At 40.8% G+C, this 24,363-nt stretch overlaps 2 protein-coding genes across 2 annotated transcripts in view; one reads left to right on the top strand and one right to left on the bottom strand.

Annotated features, from left to right (window-relative positions):
* Positions 1–4,447, top strand: part of IMMP1L (inner mitochondrial membrane peptidase subunit 1) — a 31,222-nt gene extending 26,775 nt beyond the window's left edge. The window contains exon 6 of the mRNA XM_083885326.1: positions 4,365–4,447. Within this exon, the coding sequence (XP_083741452.1) occupies positions 4,365–4,433 (69 nt within the window). The 3' untranslated portion in view covers positions 4,434–4,447. The remainder of the gene's footprint in view (positions 1–4,364) is intronic.
* A 206-nt stretch (positions 4,448–4,653) lies between these two features.
* The window catches only part of DNAJC24 (DnaJ heat shock protein family (Hsp40) member C24), a 35,735-nt gene continuing 16,025 nt past the window's right edge, over positions 4,654–24,363 (bottom strand). Inside the window, exons 3-5 of the mRNA XM_083885327.1 lie at positions 15,998–16,136; positions 6,505–6,573; positions 4,654–5,665 (exon numbers count right to left, since the gene is read on the bottom strand). Of these exons, the coding sequence (XP_083741453.1) occupies positions 5,541–5,665; positions 6,505–6,573; positions 15,998–16,136 (333 nt within the window). The 3' untranslated portion in view covers positions 4,654–5,540. The remainder of the gene's footprint in view (positions 5,666–6,504; positions 6,574–15,997; positions 16,137–24,363) is intronic.

Genomic DNA, 24,363 nt, shown 5'->3' with positions numbered 1-24,363 from the left:
TGGGGTTTTTGGAGGGCAGACTTTGGAGTAGCACTGAGCAGTCACTGCTATGAAAATTGAATGAATTATTTTGCAAGCAAATCCAAACATGATAAAACCACAAATGTACACACATACGCCCTACTGCACAGATGTACATTCCATCCTTACTTTGATTCTCGCCTCTCTGCAAAAATGGTTTTTCACTGTTGTAGCTCTGTGGTCCAAAAAACAAAGTGGAGGAAAATATTCTCTTTCCAGGACTTGCACACATACTTTGGACATGTAGCCTGGCCTTGCTGCTTTTTAAACGAAAAAAATGCTTTGAATGTATATTGGTGTATAAACCATCACAGTTCCCTCTCCTTCTGCTTTAATAATTCTATAACTTTCACACTAAATTATTTTTGCAAATTATCCGCATTACTAATTTACTCTTTTACCAAAAAGAAGAAACGTAACACAATTTCCTCTCCATAACAAGTTTAATCTAAGAAACGGGACTGTGTATTACAGACTTGTGCACCTGCTTTTAGAAAGCTGGATTTAAAGTTGTGCATTCAGAACAATAAAAAAGGTTTTTTCCAAATACTTCAACATATCCACAAACCCATAATTTAGCACACCTGTATTACACAGGGAAGATTAGATCTTTCCAATTTAGCAAAGCCTTGTATCTTTAATTTACAGTATTTATGAGCACAGTTTGGGACTTTTCAAAAAAGAAACAAAACAAACCCTTGCAGCTATTGAGCACAGGAATTACTTTCTAAACCTCAGACAACATGCCTCCCCCCAGCCCTACTGGCAGGTTTTGGGTTACCTCTGTTCCTCCTGGCTTGAATTTGCTCCGAGTCCTTCCCTGGTATTTCCTTGGCTCTGCCCCTTCTGCTGCTGTCTGTCTTACCCTGGACACCAGAGGGGAAAATGCTGATTTCCAACAGGGCTCTTTTTATGAGCCAAGTTTTAGCTTGGATTATTGACTGCTAAGAGACAAAGGATGCTCATCTGCTGACACTCCTCTAAATGAATATGTGGCAGTAATAATGTGACTGAAAAAAGCATTTCTCCAAACTGATGCACAGGTATAGAAAAGCTGCTGTTTTCTTCTTTAAGGGGACTGTTAGCAAATACTGGATATATTTGATATATCCAGAACCCATGTGTATGGACGGCCAGAATTAGTCACAGCATCTTTCACAGCAGTAGATTTTGTGTCCAGCTTGTGCCTCAACAAGGAAGGTGTTTGAAAGACATTAATGAAGTGACTGACAGGACTAAACCCTAGGTAAACTCTGTAAAATGAGTGAAACTCACACACAGATAGTTTATATCAAAGCACTACTTTAGGACTCCAGAGCATTGTCTGTTAAAAAAGATATTATGCAATCACTTGATAATCAAAATAATTTAACCAGATTTTACAGCAGTTGTTTAATGACAGTGATGTAGAATAGTGACTATTCAAGTTTTCATGAGATTTAAGTATATGGTGCCTAACAGAAGCAAAAATGGATCTTTTCTTGAGATGAGTGTTTCTAGCTGGGTTATGATAAATCCAATGAGCATACAGTGATGCTGTTCCCATGTGTTGGTGCTGCACACTGCAGTGGAAGGCAGCAGGTCCAGGCTGCACGGAGGTACCTGACCACTGACCACTGACCCCTGGCCAGGAAACCTCTGTGTGCTTTTAATGCAGCCTGCCACAGCTTTGGCTTCTCTTTCATCCAGCAGTTTTCACTGCCCTCAGAATGGAAGCTTTTGTGGCTTTACCTTGCAGTGGATTTTGGAGAAGCAGATGTGACAGTGCCTCTCAGTGTTAAGTTACTTTTTTAGGAACGGATACAAAAAAAACCCCAAATATAATTTAGAAGTCACTGATTTCAACAGAAGAGAGTGAGCTTAGCCAACCTAGTTGGCTGAATTTGTTTAGCCAACCTGTTCTTGGGAAAACATGAATGTTTATCTGAAGTTTAGACCTATGGCTCTCAGTCACTGTTGGCAGCAGTTTTTAACCCTTACAGAAATACCAACACATGGTTCTGTCTACTGCTTTTCCCCCCTGACACCATATCTCCTGCCACTCCAAAGACAAGATCATCCATAAAGGGCTGCTAAAATCAAAGCAGCTGAAAATTAGGAATCCCACTTTGACAGAACTCATGCTTAATCCTGTCCTAGGTAGGATGTGCTGTGCATTCCCTGGATTTAGGCTCCATGTCAGAACTAGACCTGTGGTGTATCTTCAAAAGAGCTAGTTAGCCCCATTTATGCCCTATCCATCAGATCAAATCTATCTATGTAGGCCAAAGCAAAGAGGGCAAAGAGCTGCTAATTGGAAGAGCCACTCTGAATGAGCAAGTCACAGTCAACTTCTGTCAGAACTTTAAAGCACTGGGGAATTAGACAGAGTGGCATGTCTGTTTCACAGAGGAGGGGTTTCCATCTCTTTCCAAGCACCAGTATTGTTTCTCAGGTTCTCCCTGTATGCAGCCTAGATAAAACATCATTTTCATTCTAACTCTACCACTAAGATTACTGTGACAAATTTCAAACTACACTATCAAAGCAACATTTAAAGCTAATTTGATTACTTTCACCGAAAGAAAGTCAAGTTGCAATAGGTGTGATTTGAGTTGCCTGAAATGAGATTTGTGCTGCAGTGAACGGACTAAAGAACTTCCTTCTCCAGGCCTTTACTGAGATCAGCTTAGATTTGTTATATGGGATATTTTTCTTTCCTTTTACTTCTGTTTGCCCTGAAGGCCAAACAAAGACTTGACACCCAGCCTGCAGCCAGCACAGGCCCTCTGGACAGCCTTGAATTCTGCAGCTTTGCTGCTAACCAAGATCACAAATACCCTTCTGTTGTTGGCCTGCATCTGTATTTTTGTGTGGAACTGAAAATAGCTCACTGGCTGATCAGCAGAGACATCACCTCTGTGGTTCTGTGTCTCAGCAGCTGCTCCTTGTGCTCCTCCCTACTGCACATGCCAGAACCACGAGTATTTTCTTGCACAGAGCCTTTTTCTGATGCACAGAACTTGAGGTGCTGAGCATGGCTCATCCTTCTGCCTTGCTGAGGGCCCCACTCAGGTGATAGAGCACAGTGGTGCCAGGGGCCTGACAGGACACAGCCCAGCCAGGAGTGAGATGCCTGCTGCTGCTGCTGGTCCTGCTATGCCTGTCCTCAGCTGCCTCTTCTGTTACGGCCTTCAGTGCTGGGGAAAAGTCACTTTGCCTGTGCTTCCTCTTCTAAATGAGACAGTTACTCTTCCACTCCACACAGTGGGAAAGGCTCCCTCTGTGCTGTGGCTGTGCCATGAACTCAGAGTTGCTGTTCTTACACCTTAGACCAAATTCTAAGGAAAAATAAGCGAGATAAACAAAATATTGACAGATGCTTTGGGAACAAGGTAGTGCCCCACCTTTCTCTAAGTCGCTTCATCTTGGGCAGGGGCTGTGAAATTTTTTACGGGATTAGAGCCACAGAGGGCATTGATTCTTCAGCATCTTCTTTCCCTTCTTCCTGCTGAGCCCCTTGTGCCATCTTTGAAAGAACATCTTGCCAAGAGACACAGACGTTCAAGGGGGACAAAGGACAATGAATAAATGAATGTCCTTGCTTTCCTATTACTTTTTTTTTTTTTTTTGCATCCAAGACCATCCTACATGTAATTAATGACTGTGCAGAGCAAAGTACTCCTGGGAGCATTCAGTACATGAACAGCTATACAGTTGATTTCTTTAGAGCAGTTTTGTTTATTGGTCAACATCATTCTCTGACACCTGTATTGGGTGATGAGTTGTGCTCTTTAGTAAATAACTGTCCCTTTCTCAGAGAAGCCTCTCAGTCCAGAGCCCCAGGTGGTGGCAGGCCCTCCACCCCTTCATTCCTGTTTGTCTAAGTGTACCTGTAGTCAATAGATCTTTTTTCCCAAGGTTTGGTATTTGCAGTTTAAAGGCCCATCTTGAAAATACAAATGTACACCTCACCACGGGGAGGTCCATGTGCATGGTACCTGTTTTCTTCTAGATGGATCAAAAAACACATACCTTGTCTTTAAAGTCATGAAGAGCTTTACAAGCTAGAAAACACTGAATTGGAAAGGCACTCTTTAGGAACATGTTTATTTCCAAGGATGAAAAAAAGCAAGAGAGTTCGTGAGGCTCTCCACAGCAAAATATGCCCTGTATAAATAGTAAAGTTCTCACTGTGGAACGATTCCCTGTGCTTCTCTAGTAAGAGAAGCACATCACTGAACAAAGTTCTTCACCAAAGAGAGAAAAAGTTATGCTGTTTATGAAATTATTACAATAACAAATGAAAATACTGAACTTTGAATTGTGATTAAAATCACTTGTAACTGTGCTTTATTTTACAGATATGGCCTCTGAATGACTTTGGATTTCTACGTGCAAGCCCCAATGGCCACAGATTTCTTGATGATTAAAAGACTTAAGTTACTATTGACAGTTTTCATAGTATTTTCTACTAAAATGACTGGAACTATTTTTGTTTAGAATAAACACAAATATTACTTGACAAAGGTATCTCTTTCTCAGATTACACTTAACTTCAGAGTGGGAATGATACACTTGTGTCACCAACAAAAATGATGTGCCTCTTGCTCTGCTTCCTCTGGCGAGGCACAGTGAGTGCTTGGATTTATGGGGAAGTTCTGGGGTTTTGTTCCAAGCCAAGGTTAGCACTGAGTGATAAGGACGGAAATGGTGCACTGCACTTACTGTGTTGTCACACAGCTGGAGCCATGCCCTGGCTCTGCCTACATCAGCAGGTGGAACACAGAACCAGCGGGGTTCTAGCTCTGCTGGTCACTCCCAGGAGCCCAGTGGGGTCACAGCACAGTTCCCTCCTTAGCTTTCCTCTCAGAAATGATGACTCCATTTGCTCTGATGATGGAGAGCCCAGCTCAACATGTGCTCCTGCTCTAGGCTGCCCAGGTGATGTCACTGTCACAGGGCAGGGCACAGCCACCAGCTCCTCAGCACTGGGACACCCAGCAGCCTGCAGCTGCCTCCTCCTAGGCTCCAGTCTTTGAGAGGATTTCATGAACTTAAATATTTAGCTTATAAACAGAAAATGTTCCTGTTTCCCACTGCTGAACTTTGCTCTTCATTATCTTCAAAGCATTCTCACATCTGTGCCTCCTGATTGAATTTTGTCATCTGAGCTGTTAAAAGGATTTAACCTAAGACGAAGGGCCCAAGGTAGACCTGCTTCAGACTGAAATTGAAAGAACCTACTCTGTTGTTTGCTGGGGAGGAAACCTTTAGATCAGGAGACACATTCCGTTGTACAGAACTTGTGTTCTGGGTTGGAGGTGTTTAATAATGAGCTCTTCAGCTGCAGAAGGAAAATCCGAGCCTCATGTCTGCAGAGCTGTGTGAGTGAACAAGCTCTTGTCATTTTAAGTCTGAAGGAACTTGTTCTTGTAGTGCCCCCCTTTTCTTTAACATACATTTCTTTAGCAGATGCTGTCCCTTGTTTGTTCAGGCTTTTGAAAGTTTGTGACACTCAATGTGCTTCACTGAAACAATCATTGCAGGACCTCGATCACAAGTGAACACGTGTCACAACAAACCAAAGATACATCTTCGGTTTCACTCTTGGAGATGCTGTAATTCCCACCACATCGACAGGACAGAGTGTAGAGTTGTTTATCTGCCAAAAAAGAAACCAAAAATGCCTTTAGTGCTGGAGAAGAATCAAGAATTTATTTGAAATGTTCTTCACAAAGCTGCTCTTAGTAACAAATAACCTCCCACTGCTGGGTTGTAAATACCAGTATCTGTGCTACCACTTGTAGCTCAAAAAATAGTTTCAAAATGTTTTGGTGATGGAGGAGTTCTTACACTGAACACCCAGGGCCAGGGGAGTCTCTTCAAAAAGAAACTCCAGTATAATAAGGTGCATCTGTGAAATGGATGATACTAAAAGAAAAAAACTAAGTGGTCACATACATGTGACCAATCAAGGATGCTTTCAAAACAGGCTGCTAACCCAGGAATCAAAACAGAAGAAAGTAGGATTTTTTTCCCCTCATAACTTAAAAAAAGTAAAATAAATAAATAAATAATACCCCCCCCCCCCAGCCACTTATTCCAAAAGCAATTAAACAAGAAAAGCCAGAGCAATAGACAGAAGGGAATTAACAGTGGCAGATGAAAAAAGAAACACAGGCATTCTACCATCATGGGAAGAGCAAGAAGATGCACAAGAGATATGGGAAAAATCTATGTACTCTCAATTATACAAGAGGAGAGCTGGGTAAAAAGTGGAACTGCAGGTGAGGGTGGGGAGAAGTGATGTAGATGGAACGGAAAACAAATGTAACAGGAAGTTAAGTTTTAATCCAGGTAATCTCAGAGAGCAAAACATCTTTGTCCCAGGAAATACAGAAAAAAACAGCACTTGAAGTAAAACAACAAAGGTGGAAGATGCAGAAAAAATTTACCAGGGACAAGGAAAAGCATTAGGAACCAGCAGCAAGGCATTCATACCTTCATTCCAGGACATGTCCCTCAGATAAATCTGTGCATGAAGTGGCCATTCTTTTGTCAGGTTATCTTCTATAAAGCAAACATGACAGATGTTCAGTCTTTTCTGATAAATTAATAGTTTTATATACCTAGCAGTCAATCCAGTCCCTACAAGAGAGTCCTAACTAGACCACTGTATCAGTTCAAAATGTAGTTCTCTAAAATTTTAGTTTCCATATATCTGCTTAAGCTGGAAAATGTCCTCTTGTAGCCAGAAGAAATAAATGGTGACAATGTATTACTGAATTAAGACCCTTTTAAACCAGTACTTTTGCACATCCCACTTCAGTGAAATTAGGGGCAAACTTCTGTTTTGATGCAGATACCATTTAAAACCTGGCTGTAACTCCAACTCCCTGAGCTGGAATGGTGAAGATCAGCTAACCTACTTTTCCCAGATTTGTGGGACAGCTGAGGTCCAGAGGGACTCTCAGGATCACCTATCAAAGCCTCCTGCACCCAGGAGTGTGGGTTTTTAAGTATCTCCACAAATGGAGACGTCTCAGTATCTCTCAGGCAACCCCATTCCTCCTTAGAAAGGAGAAGCCAAAGAAAAACCTTCCAATCAGCACCAAGGGAATGTTGTGTGTGAGACCACTGAGATCCCCGCAAAGAAATAAATGCAAAACACTTGTAGGGGAATACCAGTCCAAGTGCTCTTTCATGATACAAGTCAAGTTCTGGCCTGTATCTGAGAGATCTGCTGCCATTTGAGCCCCCAGACTCTTCCAATATTGAGTGCAGCATGAAATAAAAGTGTGCAACACAACTGACAACATCAAATGCAAAGCGCTCACTACAATATTTGCTTTTTCAATTTACTGATGTACAAAGTTCACACCAACTTCTTTAGCTTATTAATGTGAGAGCTTGTCATCCAAGTTACAAGTGAAGCCATAAAAAGTAATACTGGAAAAGTGAAAAAAAGACATAAAACTCCTTATAACTAAATGACACAAAACCTCCCAGCTGCTGCCTGTCCCCTAAAAGCTCCAACTCCCCAAATGTTGTATTTTGAAGAACAAGAAGTGCCCAAAAGCTGAACTGCAGAACATACACAGAGATGTCTTGGCTTTGGCAAGACTCAGGAGCTCAGTGCCTGCATACAGTTTAAATGAGGTTGTTCTTGAGGAGGGAAGCGTTCCCCTCTTGGAGTGGGTGATTTTTAAGCCTTTTTATAGTTTGGTAGCTTTTGAGAGCATGGAGATGATTTTCTACAGCTTTCTTTGAAAAGCTGGCACTGAAATAATGTCTTATTCCAGAACTGCTTTTTGAGTACGTGCTGGAAAAGTCAGAGGCCCAGAATATGTTGGTTTAATTCTCACAAGATTGCCCTACTTAATCACTACATTCTAAGTGGTTCCCAGCTTCTGTGTAACTTCCGTGTCATTTCTTTGCTCTGGCCTGAAAAGAGCTGAGGGACTTTGCAGTTCCTCTCCATTAGCAGCCCAGAAAAACTGCCTCTCTCCAACCTCCATCTGATCAGGTAATGGAGAATTCCCTTCTTTATCACCACAACCCAACCACCAAGTTTTATATCTCAGTCTTTCTTTTGCAACTCACTGTTCTATTTTCAACTGAAATGTAGATTATATGTGCCTGGGAATGAGCCTCATCTCAGTTAGTTCTAATGAAAGCAATTAAGTGGGACACATTGGAAATAATGACAGGATCAGTACAGCCTCTTTGATGTTACCTTTACTGAACACCTATTTGGTAATGAAAAGGTCAGAAACAAAAGAAAATTAACCCAATCAGACCCTGTGCTTTATTACTCTCAAAGAAAGGGGAAAGATCAGCAGGAGTGTAATGATGAAAGAAAAGGGGAAAACACACCAGTTACAGGAGTAACAGCATTTTCATTGCCTGATCAGAACATTAGTTAACTGTGTGAGGTGTCAAAATACAATAAAGGATCAGATGGCCTCATCTCATCCCAAATAACACCAATGTTACTGGGAGTTTGCTTGGTACAAGCTACAAACCATGAGGATTGCAATGGTGAATGTCCTGAAAACACCCACAAAACCAGCCAGAGGCCTTTCCTCCAGCAGGCCTTGCTTGGAGCACAATCCTCCTTTTCCTTGAGGAAAAAAACAATTAAAAAACAGCTCAAAATCAAGTCTGTCTCCCTATCTGGCTCACCACTGTGATCAAATAAGACAGTACCATAAGTATAAGAACACTATGAAAATGGGAAATGCTTCCTATTTCATCACATATTTATTTTTAATACTTTTTTTTCACATATTTATTTCTAATACATTTTTAATATGAAGACAAATTCACAATTTTCACAAAGAGAAGGGGTCTCGGGTTGTGGAATGAAAAGATTTGCATCTACAAGTAAGAAAAAAAATACTGAGTTAGAAAACTTCCAGAGTTTCCTGTTTGGAATTAATGAAGAAGGATTTCTCTTGGAATAACTTTTATAGGAATGGTGGTGGAGGTCTGGGTCATGCCTTGCTGCCAGAAAGTACAAAAAGGCCAATGAGGCACCTGAAGAGAACTGGTACAATGCAAATTCATGAGGTTACCATACTTCAGGTAAAGTAACTGTGAATCACAGAACCATAGCATCATTTATGTTGGAAAACACCTTTAAGATCATTGAGTTCCAACCATTAAGGTAATGAAGAAGCAGCTGAGGAAAAGTCTGCTCTCTCTTCTATTCCAAACATGGTATAATATGAAGCCCAGGGAACAAAATTTCAACAAAGCTTTTCTTATTCATCCCTGCAATTGCGATTTTGAGAATAAAAAAAAAAAATCCCAACAAACAGGAAAAATTAATCCTTCTCACAATTCCCAGGCTGAACAGAGATCGTTATTCCCCATTTGATGCTCAGATCCTGAAGGATCAGGTAGAGCACCACCAGGCAAGGGAGGGGATTGTCCCACTCTGCTCTTAGCGGGGTGGCCTCACCCCAAGTCCTGGGGGCAGTTTTGGGTACCACAATATAAGAAAAGCATGGAGCCTTTAGAGAACATCCAAAGGAGGCCACAAGGAAGGTGAAGGGCCTTGAGGGGAAGCCATGTGAGGAGTGGTTGAGGGCACTTGGTTTATTCAGCCTGGAGAAAAGGAGACTGAGGTCAGATCTCACTGCAGTTACAAATTCCTTATGAGGGACAGTGGAGGGTCAGGCACTGATCTCTGCTCTGTGGTGACAGTGACAGGACTCAAGGGAATGGCCTGAAACTGAGTCGGGGGAGGTTTAAGATGGATATCAGGAAAAGATTCTTCACCCAGAGGGTGGCTGGGCACTGGAACAGGCTCCCCAGGGAAGTGGTCACAGCACCAGCCTGACAGAGCTCAAGAAGTGTTTGGACAATGCTCTCAGGCACATGGTAGGATCCTTGGGCTGTCCTGTGCAGGGCCATCAGTGATGTTCCTAATCCCTTCCAACTCAGCATATTCTATGACTGTGATTCTATGAAGTCTAAAATCTGGTTATCTCAAAATATAAAAAAATTTTATTAGTACTCTTGACTTCAGACATAATCCAGTAACAGCTCTTGTCAGGCAGTTTTGCACACTGCATTTATTTGCCCATCTGGTTCAAGCAGAAGGAACATTTTCCAGAGATGAACAAAGCTTTTTTATTTTCTAGGTCTCCTATTACATACCTTACCCAGCCTAATACACCTTGAGACAGCAGAAACAGAGGCAGCCACTTACTTAAAAAACAGAGGCAAGGCCCAGTCTGAATTTGCAAGCAGAACATCCAACCCAATGGCTCTCACAATGATTCATGTTTCTCATGCCCTTCCTTATTTCATCTGCATCACTGTTATTACAACCACAGCTCCTTGTTGGTGCCTGTCTGAAGTAAACTGGTGCCCCATTTTCACTCCCTGGCCGAAGGAGAGGGAATTTACCAGTGCTGAGTTATGTGGTGGCCTTGCATGTGATGACTGCTCAGGCTGTAAAACTCTGTGCACAGAGCTGTCCTTTCTGAAACACACCCTGAACAGACACAAGGACATGTGAGGACCTCATCGTCCACCAGAACTCGTGAAACAAATTTTAATTCCCCAGCAGCACAGCCTGCCTGGCTTTGCATCTATTGGATTTGTCTGACAACAAGAGGTGAAAGGATTCTGCAGCTCCATTGTCTCAAATGCAGGATCTAAGAAAATACTGGCAGGCTCATCAGAGAGGTTTATGAGCCTGCAATTCAAAGAGATTAAAAGGAAAAATCTACTGAGATTCTTTCAGGCTACAGAACAACATTAAATAACTATTAGCAGCTTGGTTCAGTAAAGCTTTACTAGAGCCCTTGCTGGGTCATTCAGAAATTGTAAAGGAGAAAAGGTATTTAAGTTTCACTTGGAGATACAATAAATATTTCTTGGGCTATTTAAGGCTGAATTTTAGGGAAAGGGTTTGCCAGCAGTAAATGGAAATTCAACCCTTTTAGGAGTTTATGGTTATTGTAAAAATAGTCATAATACTTGAAAGATTTTTCTAGTTCTTTATCAGGCATACATACTTAGGATTGATTTTTTTTTTCAAACCAAACACAATTAAACTTCAAGATATGTACTGTCAGTCAAATACTGTTCACAGAACCTACTCTGCATAAAAATCACCACAGTACTCACTAGATGTTTTCACAATTAGATTTTTTCTAATGGGCTTTCCAGTTTTAAAACAATTACTTAAATTTGAGTCTTTTCAGTTAATTTAAAACAATCCCACTTACTTTAATTTGAAATTTTAACCAAGTCATGTGTTAAGAATTTTCATACCGAAGATATATGTTTGCTATAAAAATACCATAACAATCCTGCTCTACTTGTTGCAGATGAGATTTAACTCCAGAGAGTTCACAGGCTTGTGCTCCAGCTGAGGGGCTCCAGCCACAAATCCATGGCTGGAGAAGGAATGTACACTTCTGCCATGTACAGAACACAACCTGGCATGCTGCAGACCAGTGCTATTTTCAGCAAAGCCTGCCTTAGTGACCAGATATTACAAAATGAGCTGCTTTAGGCTAAGCACAATTTTTTGTTGTACCTCGGTGCCTGATGGAGAGGAACAAAGAGTGTGGAACCAGAGCATTCTCAGAGGCACAAGCCAGAACACTGGCAATTCCAGTTAGAGCCCAAAATTCCTCATGCCTAAGAACTGGCACAAGAACAAAACAGAGTTTACACGGGAATGTTACCCCTGTATGAAATTGCATCTACAATATTTTTCTAGAAGTGCAATTTAAAAAGTGAAAATCACCAAGATGTGAAAACTCCTCCCCACACCCCATAAACCTTTGGAGGCCACAAGAAAGATGGAGAGGGCAGGTAGTGACAGGACAAGCAAGAATGGATTCAAACTGAAAGATAGCTGGTTTTCATTAGACAGTGGGAACAGATATCTGGCTGTGAGGGTGGTGAGGCCCTGGCACAGGCTGCCCAGAGGACCTGTGGCTGCCCCATCCCTGAAGTGCCCAAGGCCAGGCTGGATGGGGCTCTGAGCAACCTGGTTCTGTCAAAGGTGTCCTGCCCATGGTGGAGGGGCTGGAACAGGATGGTCTTTAAGGTATTTTCTAACCCAAACCATTCAGTGGTTCTGTGAGTTATGGACATCTGTGTCCATCTTCATGTGGGAACATACCATACTTGGCTGAACCTCACTAGAGCCATACACGGAAAAGAACCCCATGATTCTCAAATGTGCCACCCAAAATCATATACAAAGCAACTGGTTTGTGTTGATTCCATTACTAGCTTTGAATTATTTGCTACATTTATCACCAGAAATTATTCTAAGGCACCAATTTATTGATTTAATTTTGTGACCTTTTGCTAATCGACCATTAATAGTTAAAACATAAAATCGATCTATAATTAAGACATAAAATGAATTCATATTATTACCTTGGTAATGCAATTGTTTAGATACAGTTCCCTTGTATGTATCAACAAAAATGCAGACACGTTGCAGGGCTGCTATTCCAAAGGACCTGGACAGGATATAGAGATGGGCTGGCAGAGACATCAGAGAGTTGAACCAAGAAGTGCTGCTTTGGGATGGGATAACCCAGTGCACCAGAACAGGCTGGCAGCCACCTGGCCGGAAAGCAGCTCCCCACACAAGGAGCAGAGGGACCTGAGGGACAAAGGCCACACCAGTCAGCACAGGGGACTCCTGTGGCCAAGGCCAGCCCCACAGCATGGCCAGCAGGGCAACACAGGCGTTGTTTCTCCTCTCTCCTCAGCACTAAGGAAGCGTCCTTAGTGTCCAGTTTTGGTATCCCCAGCACAAAGCCCTGACTTACTGGAGTGAGTCCGCTGGATTGCCATCATGGTCAGGGGCAAGGAGGGTGCAGAGAGACTCCTCAGAGGTGCACACAGGAAGGAGGAGAAGTGAAAGGCACAAGCTATGAAGTCCTTATATATGACTTGACAGAAGCAAAACATGTTCTGTTGATTTAGGTTTTGGTTTTTATTCATTTGGTCAGTTTTTCTACCGTGAGGGTGTTCAAACACTGGAACTGCCCAGAGCAGCTCAAGAGTCTCCCTCCATCCTTTGAGACACTAAAGCTGGAGAGGTGCTGAGCAACTGACTATGAGGACTGGCTTTAGGTCGGAGATTGATCTGGCTCTGAAGGTCTCTTATGGCCTGTGTGATTCTCTGATTCTAGAAGAAGTTTTTCTTCTTTCCAGCTCTGTCATGAAAGCATGAACTTCTGGGGTTCACATGATTTCTAATGTGAAAAATGTGAAACAGGTTTTACCCATGCTAAAAACTTTTGGTGATAATTAGAGTCAAGCTTGATTTTAACTGCATATTCATCTTTTTTAAATGGGATATCAAACAAAGAATGGAAAAATCTAGTAAGAAAATCTATTGATGAAAAACCCAAGACTGTTCTTCATAGGCAAATTGTTATGCAGATTTTTTTTCCATCCTCCAAATTCTTCACAGGGACTGTAGGCAAAAGATTCATCATCATAAAAAGGTATTCTCATATGACAAAACAATGCATCGGAAGAAATTTCAGAACACATACAAAAAAGCAGTTTTTATAAGATTTCCAGATCAGACGTTGGATAAGTATTTGATCCTAACCTCTGAACAGTTTGTAGTTTGTCCCTTCCCCTTTAATGCTATGACCTGAAGGCACAAAAAAATTAGGAGATTATTGGGAAACCTTCAGAGAAAAGTAGTATTAAGATATAAAAGCACATTCACTTGTTATTCTCAACAATTCAAACAAAAAGAAAATTAAAACCATAGAGCCCCAAAACAATTCAGCTCCTTGGAACTCCTCTGGCTAGTGAATTTCTGAGCCAAGCAATTAAGATTTAGTTATTGTAACACAAGAAGGTACATACAAATAAACAATCTGTGAAATGGGGAAAAGACTACAGTGCAAAGGGCTTCTTGCTGATGGGCAGCCACACACACACACACACACAAGAGGCATCCTTCAGATCCTGCTTCCTGGCTTTCCTTTGCATCTTACTAACTTGCTGTATTATCTGCCTCATCACTATTCCCCTTAGCTGCTGTCTCAATTCCTTTGTTTCTGTGAGCTTTTATGGCAGTGTCTACGAATTTGTCTAGAATCATGACTTCAGAAGCAGCTTGACAGGCATTGAAAGAACTAGAATTTATTTCCCCATCATTTTGCTGCCAGGGAACATGCTGGAAAGAATGCAGCAGCCCTGCACATGTGTGTTAGGTGTGGCTCAGTCTGACACACAGGGGCCCTAGAAATGGCACCCTCTGTGCTAAAACAGAATGTCCCATCACCATCCCATTACCCAACACCTGCCTAAACAGAGGTACAATTTGATTTCTTTATTTACAGAGTCTTTTATACACAATCTTGGGATGGCTTTTCGAAGAACCCATCTGGATGCAAAAGCATCTCAGAAAATACAGATGATCTTCAAATCACGGTCAAATCTAATTTATAGCAATGTCCTTAAATCTCAAGAGGAAACAAAATCTTGATGTAGTGGATTAACCTGACCCAGACAAAATGAAAACTTCATAGTCTGAATTTAAGCTTTAGGTAAAACTCACAAAATACAAAAAAGATTCCCAACTTAATCTCTAGTATTTCCTTTTTCCTCTGCACATAAAATTTGTGAAAAGACAAAGCATAACCAATATTACAATGGTAAGAGTACAATAGCATGAAAGTGCTGGGCAGCAGAAACTTCTGACATCACCTCCAGGTATTTAAAAATAACTTTGAGATGAAAAATTTATTTAAGTCTGATTTTAATACTGCTTACATTACAAAGAGAACGAGATCAAATTTTTTCCATTCTTCTAAAATATTTATTCAACAACTCTGTTTCCACCCCTCCCCCTCTCTCCCCAAAGCCACAGAGAGTCTGAAACACCAGGTTGTTTAACTGGAGAATCCACCCTGTGTGTCTCCAGCCCTTTATCACCCTCTTTATCCCACGGTGATGCCACGGTGACTACGCCCTTGTCTCCCCGAGCTGTGGCCGCGGCAGTGGCAGGGGAGTTAAAAATCAGCACGAGGGAGCAGGGTCTGATGGTGTGCCAATGCACAATGGCAGGGAATTCAATAACAGGCTGCACAGACAGCGGGCTTTTATCAGCACATTCCGCCGTGGTGGTGGCTCCACGTCAATGCCAGCCCAGTGTGTTACCGCCAAGTGCGACCCGGCGCTCTCCCCACGGGCAAGCCACTATTATTGACTCCCCCCATTAACATGGAGGGTGGATATACATTTATTGAAGGTTCTAATGGAAGGCTGAGGGACTCCTATCCCGAGGCCAGAGCAGAAAGACAGCCTATCACTTCATGTAATGGTAGCCCATGTGTGACAGACCTGACCTACATTTCCCCCCTTTCTTTCTCACAACAGCCTGTCACTGTTTTAAGAAGCTATTTTCTGAGAACTATAGAAAGGAATGCGTGCTAGAGCTGCCTAGTTAATATGTTACATTGAAATATTATTTACAAACCTGCTTTAGAAAGGCCAGTTTAGACTACGGATGAATTATGAATGCTACCCAACACTCACAATGAAAAAGAATGTGTCCTAATGATTCCAGTGATAAATCCATACACAAAGAACACTAGGTGTAGATGGATTAATACTTACATCTAAAACACTGCAACAAAATGGAGCATAAAACTTAAAATTAAGAACAATTAATGAAGCTACCTTCATAAAATAAAAAGGGCTAAGGTCTGCAATTAGAATAAATTTCATAATAATTCAAACTATTAAGAGTAATGCCCCCTAATGTTTTGTTGGAAGTAATTCTGTGTTTTCAGCAGCTAATGTATGTGTAGCACAAGCTACAAATAATGGATCCACATTGGAAAGTAGGACAAGACCAAAAGAAACAATCGGTTCAGCACTAAACAGCATTTTAAAATACCATCTAACTACCACTCCCAGCCCCTGCTTATTTAAAGAGCTGCTGCCACTCCAGCACTCCTTGGCAGGAACCTACCACGCTGCTGCAGGTCATACTCTTTTTTTGTCTCCTCGTTCCCTAGAATTTTCCACGCTTGATTAATTTCGATGAACCGCTGCACGCGCTCCTCCACTTCTCCTGCTGGCACATCTGCCTCCTGTTTGTCGGGATGATACTGCCAATCAAAAACAACATAAAAAAATGGGCTGGGGGAGTGAAAGTGAGGAGGGTGGGAGCGGAGCAATCAATAATACATTTGATACTCAGTCAGGAAGACAGAGAAAAGGAGAAGGTCTAAGCTGAGGAGCCAAAAGAAGGGAGATGACAACGCTGGGCACAAGAGAAACCTGCCAATTTAATTATCCCGCTGGAATGGCAACTGAACCACCAGTTGCATGAGAGTCACCATGCACACTGACGGCATTTTCTGGATAATTTGCTGATAGAATCACTGGCCTTATGGACAATTTACCTAGAGAGTGACTACCACAAACAGAAATAGGTACATGCAGGGGACCATGCCACAGGAACAAGAGGAGGTGCTGGAGGTGCTGGCAGCTCTCGTGGTACTACACAGAGCTGATTTAAACATAACCACCAATGTTTAGTTAAAGCTATTACAGATAAATTGAATGCTGTATTACATGTGTCTAGCTTTTTTATGATTTAAATGGTAAGTAAAATATACATGATCAAATATAATTTATACTACATGTAATTCTACTTTTGAAAATATGCCTCAACATCTTTAATTTTTTCCAGTTCAGTGAATCAATAGCCCTTCCAAATACTTAAAGTCATGGATCACTGGCTAAAAAATTGTGTCATTTTAGTTAAGAAATGTTTATTCAAGGACACAGTTATTCAAGAAATCCCACGTTAAACAGGCAATAATAATTAAAACGGTAACACGTTTTCTTTCTTATTTGTTCTGAGCAGAGCATTCTGACTTGAGTGGTTCCATGTCCACTGAAAAGGAACTCTCAAAGCTCCATCTTCCTGTAGCTTTAATTCATCTCCAGTAATCTTTTTTCTGATATTTTAAATTGCTCAGTAGATGTGATGGAGCATCAGGAAACAGCATTTAAGTTGAGAAAGCTGCAACATAATCAGGCCTACCAGCTGATCTCTGTGTTTTCCCTTATTCTGGAGCTTTAACTGCCCTTGGTACCAACATCAGCTGGGGCACTGAAACACAAAGCAGATTTTAGGGTGTAGAACACCTGTTCTGTAAGTGCTTAAGCAGATTTCTGATTAAATGAATCTCTCTGTTTTAATCTATAATCCATTTTGGAAAGAAAAGAATGCTAGTAAGGTGTAGTTGATAAAATCCCAAACGTAAAGCAGCACTTCTCCTGGAGTCCATTTGCTCACTGATGTATATGTCACTGGCACTGATGGGTGTTACCCAGACAAATCCCCTGCATAACAACAGCAGGCAGGGGTGAGCAAAATGCTTGACCTCAGGTTTCTTCCCAGGTGTTTTTCCATGTACAAGTGGATGTACCTCCAACATCACACACGAGGTCTGTACACAAAATCCTATTCTTCTTCCAGCTGAAGTTCCCTCTGCATTCAAGACTGAGGACTATCTTACAGCTTGCTGAAAATACAGCTGAAGACCAGTTGTGACCCAAAAAGATTCATCCCTTTTCGATCTCCTCAACTGAAGATGACGAAATTCTAAGGTGCAAACAAAACCAAAAAATTTTGGTCATTGCACTAAGGCTTTGTATTCTATATAGGTAACTGCTAGATACTTGGATTGGCCACAAAGACCACACCTTCTCAGATCAGTTTCTTAGGAACACATGGAAACATGACTGATGAACTGCCCAAAGCAGAGCTGTGCATACTGGCTTCTCTCCTGCCAAGAATGTTGAGAGAACACTCCCACAAAACTGATCACACTTTCCCTTTGCTGCATCAAAACCTTGTCTGACTGAAAAATGATTCTATATGAACCATACTGGAAGGAGACAGCAAAATACAGGAAGCCACGCATCACAAAAGTGCTGGGGAAAAATAATAATCAATGCAGAAAACACTTGAATTCATTTCCTGAATAATGCAGAAAATAAATTATTCTTCAGGTTTATCACATAGCCTTAAGTCCTTTCCTATAATTTGGAAAATTTAGTATCTGTGGCATACACAAGTTTTATGTTAGAAAGAGTACAATTTCATCTAACTGGCATCAACTCCATTGTAGGGGACCTACTCATTAAATACTCATCTGTATCTATATCTATTTCTCTCCATTCTGGTCTCCATGTCTTCTAGCTATTTGCTCCTTCCTCTCTTGGCCTTTCTCCTCTATTATCACCTAAGAGATGCCTTTAGCAAACTACATCTACACCAAGAAAAATCCTCAAACATCAGCTCTTCTACTCTAATGCTCCTTTTACTCTTTTTTTATTCCTGTGACCCCATTTCATCTGGTTTTATGTACTTATTTTTATGCTTTTATTAACTTATTTTCCTACTCTCTAGCTTGCTAATCAAAATCCAGGAATTTATCTGTAGCAAAAATCCACTCTTAATTCAACTGCTCTTCTCCTCCCTCTCCAAGACAGCAAATGAGGCGTCCTCTCTCCAGTTGTTTTAGACACTGTTCAGCCACTCAGACACAGAGGACACTGTACAAACGTACTGAAGTTTTCAGAGGGAGCACTCTAATGTAAATATTTCAGACAGAAATCAACCATACTCTTTTTTGGGACCTTCCCTCATCACCAGTTATCAGATTCTTGTGTCTGATCCTGCTCCCTCTCCAGCATAACCTTCAGAGGAGCTGCCTGAAGAAGCAGAGCCAGGGGTTTGGTTTTGTTTTGCAAGAGGTGAAATATGATGGACATTTATGATCCCCTCCTCTTCCCCATTCAGCCTTATTTCTGGGTTAATCTCAGCTGCAGCCTGTCCAGGCCCCATAATGCAAACAGACAGGCCGTTTTCTACTCAACCTCCCTCCTTTGGCTCCAGCTGAGCTGCTGCTCGCCTCTCCCTCCCGCACCCACTTGTAAGGTTTGGCTCAGAATGCTGCAGCCCCCCTGTCTCCTGCAATATCACTCCTCAGGATCTGTGCAGAGGATGTTCCTGTCATTCGTACCCTACCTGAGCACTGTTCTCAGCCCTGCTACTGGATGCATTTAAATCTTTCAGCTGCGGATGTGCAACGGTTTGAGGGAGCAATACTTCATAAAAATAGCTTTTTGCTGAGCACTCATCCTCCTAACTGTGTTCAAAACCAAGTTTTACTAATGTGTTACTATTTTATAGGATTTTATAAAAACAGTAAATGATCCTTTCTCAAGTCCAGCTGAGGGAAGGGAAAATGAAGAAGGTTGGCAATACACGCCCAAAGTAATTTGGCTTTCTTATAGCTGTACTAGATGTAACTCGCTGACTCCCTGTGCGGGATTTGTATCACTTTACAGCTTTTCAGTTAGTCTGAATGCTAAAAAATAAATCAATTGATTTTGGAAGTATGTTAGTTCATCTGATAACATATATGTGATACTACTGCTCTCTCTCCTGATGTTTATCTTAAATGTCACATTGTCCTAGTATTTCTTGAGGACTCTGGTTCTTGGTGTAAGATTAATTAAAAAAAACATTTCTTAAAGGTTTTATTTTCTTTAGCTTTTGAAACTGGTAAAAAACATTTTGGAAAAGCACGAACCTTCAAAGTCCAAAGCTCATATAAGAAACACACTTTAAGCAGTATGTGTTGGAGACTTGGTGAAATGTCTGGCACGGCAGAGCAACAGGAAATGCTGGCTAACACAAACTTAACCTTGTGCCCTTTTCAATTACAGTATCATTATCATACCTTGATAAAACAACTGCATTCTACCGTGTTGTTCTTAATATGCATCAGACTATACTTTTTGGCAGGCTGGGTACTGTGAGAAACAATGTATCAACTGGCAAACATACTCTGAAACACAGATACAGGTTCAGTTCACAGTTCTCAGTCTTTTTTCAAGTATCCAAAAAGTTAGGAATTTTTCACAGAATTGTTTTAGGTAAATTACTTGTATTTCATTATGCTGATCTACTGCCTTGGATATCTGCTACAGAATAAATAACAAGCAAGTAAACAAACCTTTTCTGTCTCAAAAAAAAAACCAAAAGGTGTTAATGTTGCTGCAAGCGTAGACTATGAAAATGCCTTGAGTTCCAACATCTATTTTATTTATGATAGCCTTACTTGTACAGTGTGACACACAATTAGGTTTGTATAAGAATTTGGAACATGCTGCAGCATTCTAACTGCTACTCCCTGAATTTCTGCCTACTTTACACTCCGGGTTTGGACCCTTCTGCACTTTGAAGAACCGCAAAATCAAGCCCTGGACTTTAATCCCTGGTAGTTAATGTGACCATTTAGTTAACAACTGGTATTACATCTCAGTGACATATCAGCAGACCTCAAGAAATCTCCCACCATGGGATGAGGAGCCCTGAGAGCTGCCTGAGGCTTTGGCTGAGCAACACACAAAGATCCCCGTCCTCCCACCCTGCCACCAGCTCCTTAACTTTGGGCAATAAACGTAACAGGGTGACTGATTATAATCAAATTCAAATTATCCAGCAGAGACTCTCTAGTGAAATCAGTGTAATGTACATTTCTTACTGGGGCTCATGAATTAATTTTTCCAAAGACATTTACAGCAGCCAGTGAGGATCAGCTCAGTGGGAGGGGAGGAGTGAAGCATTACAGGCCTGGGTTTTACAGCGGATTTGTCATCTCCTCCTAAACTGTAGAATACACAATAACTAAACCACTTAAGATGGCCAAACTTTACTCACAGCTGCTTTTTCACATGCCAGATTGAAAAGGCTGGTTATTTAGAAAAGGTTTAAAAAGTACTATCCCTTCTCATTTAGTAATTAAAACATTACTGTGGCTATTTTGCCTTGTGTATAAAAGGTATTCACTCCAAAAACAAAAGATGCACCACATCCCTAATTCTGTACATCAAACCAGGAGGCTTCATTTTCTAGGAAAACTACTACTGCTTCCAATTTTTTATTTCACTTACAAAAAAATGATTTAATCTACTGCTGTGTATCTTCACAGGTAACTGTAAAAACCTCCTCCCTGTTGAAATTACATAGCTTTTAAGTAAGCCACTTAAAATGTAAACTTGCCTTCTTCTGACTGAGGAAACTGAAGAGAAATCAGTTCCAATTTTTTTCCAGGATAAAACTAAAGAGTACTCTTTACCTTCTACAGCTTTGTCCTTCCTATTTTCCACTATCATCTGAGGTGATGTGCAATATCTACTATTCAATACTGTCCAATCAGCTGAGATGATTATTTTGGAGAAATATTTTCAGATTTTAAAATTTTTATTATACTCCGTTTAGATTTTTTTTCCCCATAAGGGCAACCATTATTAAGGTTCTAAAATTCAAAAGTAATGACAGGCACAGAACAATGATGAAATCATCAGAGCTCAAAAATTTAAGTTAGATTATTCTGGACTTACTATCATAAGCCATAAAGTAACCTTTAAGTAGTGAGCAAAACCAACACTTACAGCACAGTAAAGATTTATTAAAGATTTTATTAAAGATTTTTAATTCTGAAATCATCTACAGTCTCATGGAATCACCTTGCTAAATTGAACTGACAAGTTTAGACAAGTCTTGAATTCCTACTTTATTTCCATGGGGGATATGTGCCTATATTTGAATATGGGATATATTTAAAGCTGGAGATGTGCCCTGAGTAAATGAAGTAGTAGGATTTTACCAGAGGATTACTCAGATGCACCAAGTATTTCTACCTCTGAAAGAACTACGTCTAATGACCAAACCTGACCTTTACATGAGAGTAAATGATAGAATATTAACATCTCAAATTAACTCAAGTGTCTCAGCATCCTTATCCCTCTCTCCACGTTAGGCATATAGCACTAGCTACAGTATTTTTATAGCTAGACATAAATTTATCCATGGAATGCCATGAGAAGCATAATTTCCACCTAACTATGATTTACCTTTTCTAAAAAAACCATTTTCACAATCTACACTACAACACTTTCTGGAAGGTGTAAAAGGATGCATATTTATATTAAAAAATAAGCAGTGATGAAAGACACTCAGCAATGGTCATGGAAGAGAAATTCAATCCAAACTTGACAAATACTCTTCATATCTGGTGCATGGACATTTTTGATGAGTGAAAGAACCGAATTAAAATTGCAAACAGAAGAGAGCCAAGACAGGAAACTGGTATGCAAAGGGCTGGATGCACTAACAGAGCAGAAGTGGTCCTGGACAAGCAGGGGACAGTGTGGGATAAGAGCAGGATACAGCAGTGACAGCCCTGTCCTGGCAGGAGCGAGCTGGTCACTGCTGCTCAAACAGGGAACGAGGACAGGGGAAACACTGGAAGCAGCTGGATGAAGAGAGAAACCCAAGCCATTATTTTCCAACCACATGGCCAGACTTGTGTCTGGGAACCCAAAAGGATGAAACTTTGACTCCTTATGGGAACTGCACAGATTAATATCAAGCAATTTTATGAATCACATTTTAAGTATTAGGGGGTAAATCTATTTATTCTTTTATCAAAGCTCAATATCAAACAGGCAGTACATTCAAATTTCAGAATCAGAACTCTCCCTCAGTGTAATAAGTCCAAACTGTTATTATATTTATAGCACACTATAGCATTAAAAAAAGTTAAAATGGGCTCAAGCAAGCAGAACAGAAAGCCTCATGCAAACAGCCTTGCTCTATACAAAATTAAACAATCCTGCTGCACTTAGACAAATTGCACAAATCATTACAGTATGTCCCTTGCAATACAATGAAGTGCATCCTGTTAACAAAGCAACAAGATCAAAATGCAGAAATTAATGCAAACATAAAAACATTGAAATTGGGAGCTATGTTTAAAAACACTTGTCATGCTTTAGTCTACATATATACATTATTAACTGTAATTGTCATTACCTACAGGTTAAGCAAATGAAGTCAGGACAAAAACTGTCAAGTGTTCTCATCTGACACATTTATAGGTCCATGCAGATCTGTCTGTACGTTACAGAGCCCATCATAACACTTCACATCACATTAAAATGGAGCTGCAAGACAGTCAGCATTAAGAGGAAAAATATTAACTGGCTATTTCCTATTTAACTTCTGACTGAGTCTGAATTCCTGTTACATTTCCCTGCCTTAAAAAAAAAAAAGATAAATCTCAGTATATTTAATGCCAGGCTGTTCTTAGGAGGAAACTTTTTTGCCCCTGCTTACAATACACATAGTAAATACCAGTTTTTACTCAAACTTGCCAATAAATCTCACCCCCTGACATAGTGTCTGTTCATACTCAGTTTTTGGCTGCTCTGCCACAAATGCCAACAAAGGGACCAATTAATGAAAACTTTCTTGATACATTCCCAGTGGATGAATGTCCGCCTTGCAGAAGGTACCTTGACAACATTCATCTCACACAGGCCAAATGGTTGCTCTGTGGTAGCAATTAAGACACCACCAGCCTTGGCTAGGTTTAAACCAACAACCAAATCTGTGTAGGTCAGAACAAATGCTCATAGAAATCTGGAGAAATTAACTGCTAAACAAGGGCTGGATTGGGTCATATAATTGCATCCATTTCTCTAGTTATTTACAGACCATGAGGACACATTTTTGTAAGAAAGCAATTACAATTCCTAAAACAAAATCTCTCAATCTGGCCAAGCAATACTACAATATTTAAGCCACATCTATAAACATCTAAGAAATCTTCAACTATTTAAAATAATTTCAAAAATCAAAATATTATGGTAGGCTGACATTCTCTTTCTACTCGTTTTTTTTCTCTCTCTCTCCAGAAGAAGACTGTGTTCAGTCTTCATCTTCCCACAGCTTTGGCATCAGCTTTGGACAATTAAGCTTAGTGCAGCATTCCTCTTCTTTCTAAAATTACATTTGGAGATAGTTTTGTTGCTTTGATCCAGAAGTGCTTATCAGAGGGTCTCTTGCTGCAGACTGTGAGCAGGAGAGATCAGTGTGAGAGCTGGGGGGAAAACCCTCCAGCCTCCACTGCAAAGTTCTGACTGTCTGGGTTTTTGTGCAGGGAACGCACCCTGAAATCTCTGTCCTCAGAGAGTTTAAAGCGTGGCTGACACAGGCCCCAGCCCTCATGAACAAGTAATTCTTGCTTCTATTGGTCTCAGGGCTCAGTAAATTTATGTTTAAAGCTATTGAAGATACTGAACTTCTGCATCTGAAACATCACCAGCTGAGCTTAACACAGTGTAGGAGAGTGGGTTCCCCTCATCACCCCAGACCAGGCAAAACTGCACATTCCAGTTCTGAACTGTCACCACAGGCCTTGTAGCAATACTTTCAATCAAATAATACAGCATGGCTTCAAA

This window comes from Zosterops lateralis (assembly GCF_965231275.1).
Source record: "Zosterops lateralis genome assembly, contig: SUPER_6_unloc_1, whole genome shotgun sequence".
NCBI classification, from domain to species: Eukaryota; Metazoa; Chordata; class Aves; order Passeriformes; family Zosteropidae; genus Zosterops; species Zosterops lateralis.
This window is presented reverse-complemented; position numbering and strand designations above follow the sequence as displayed.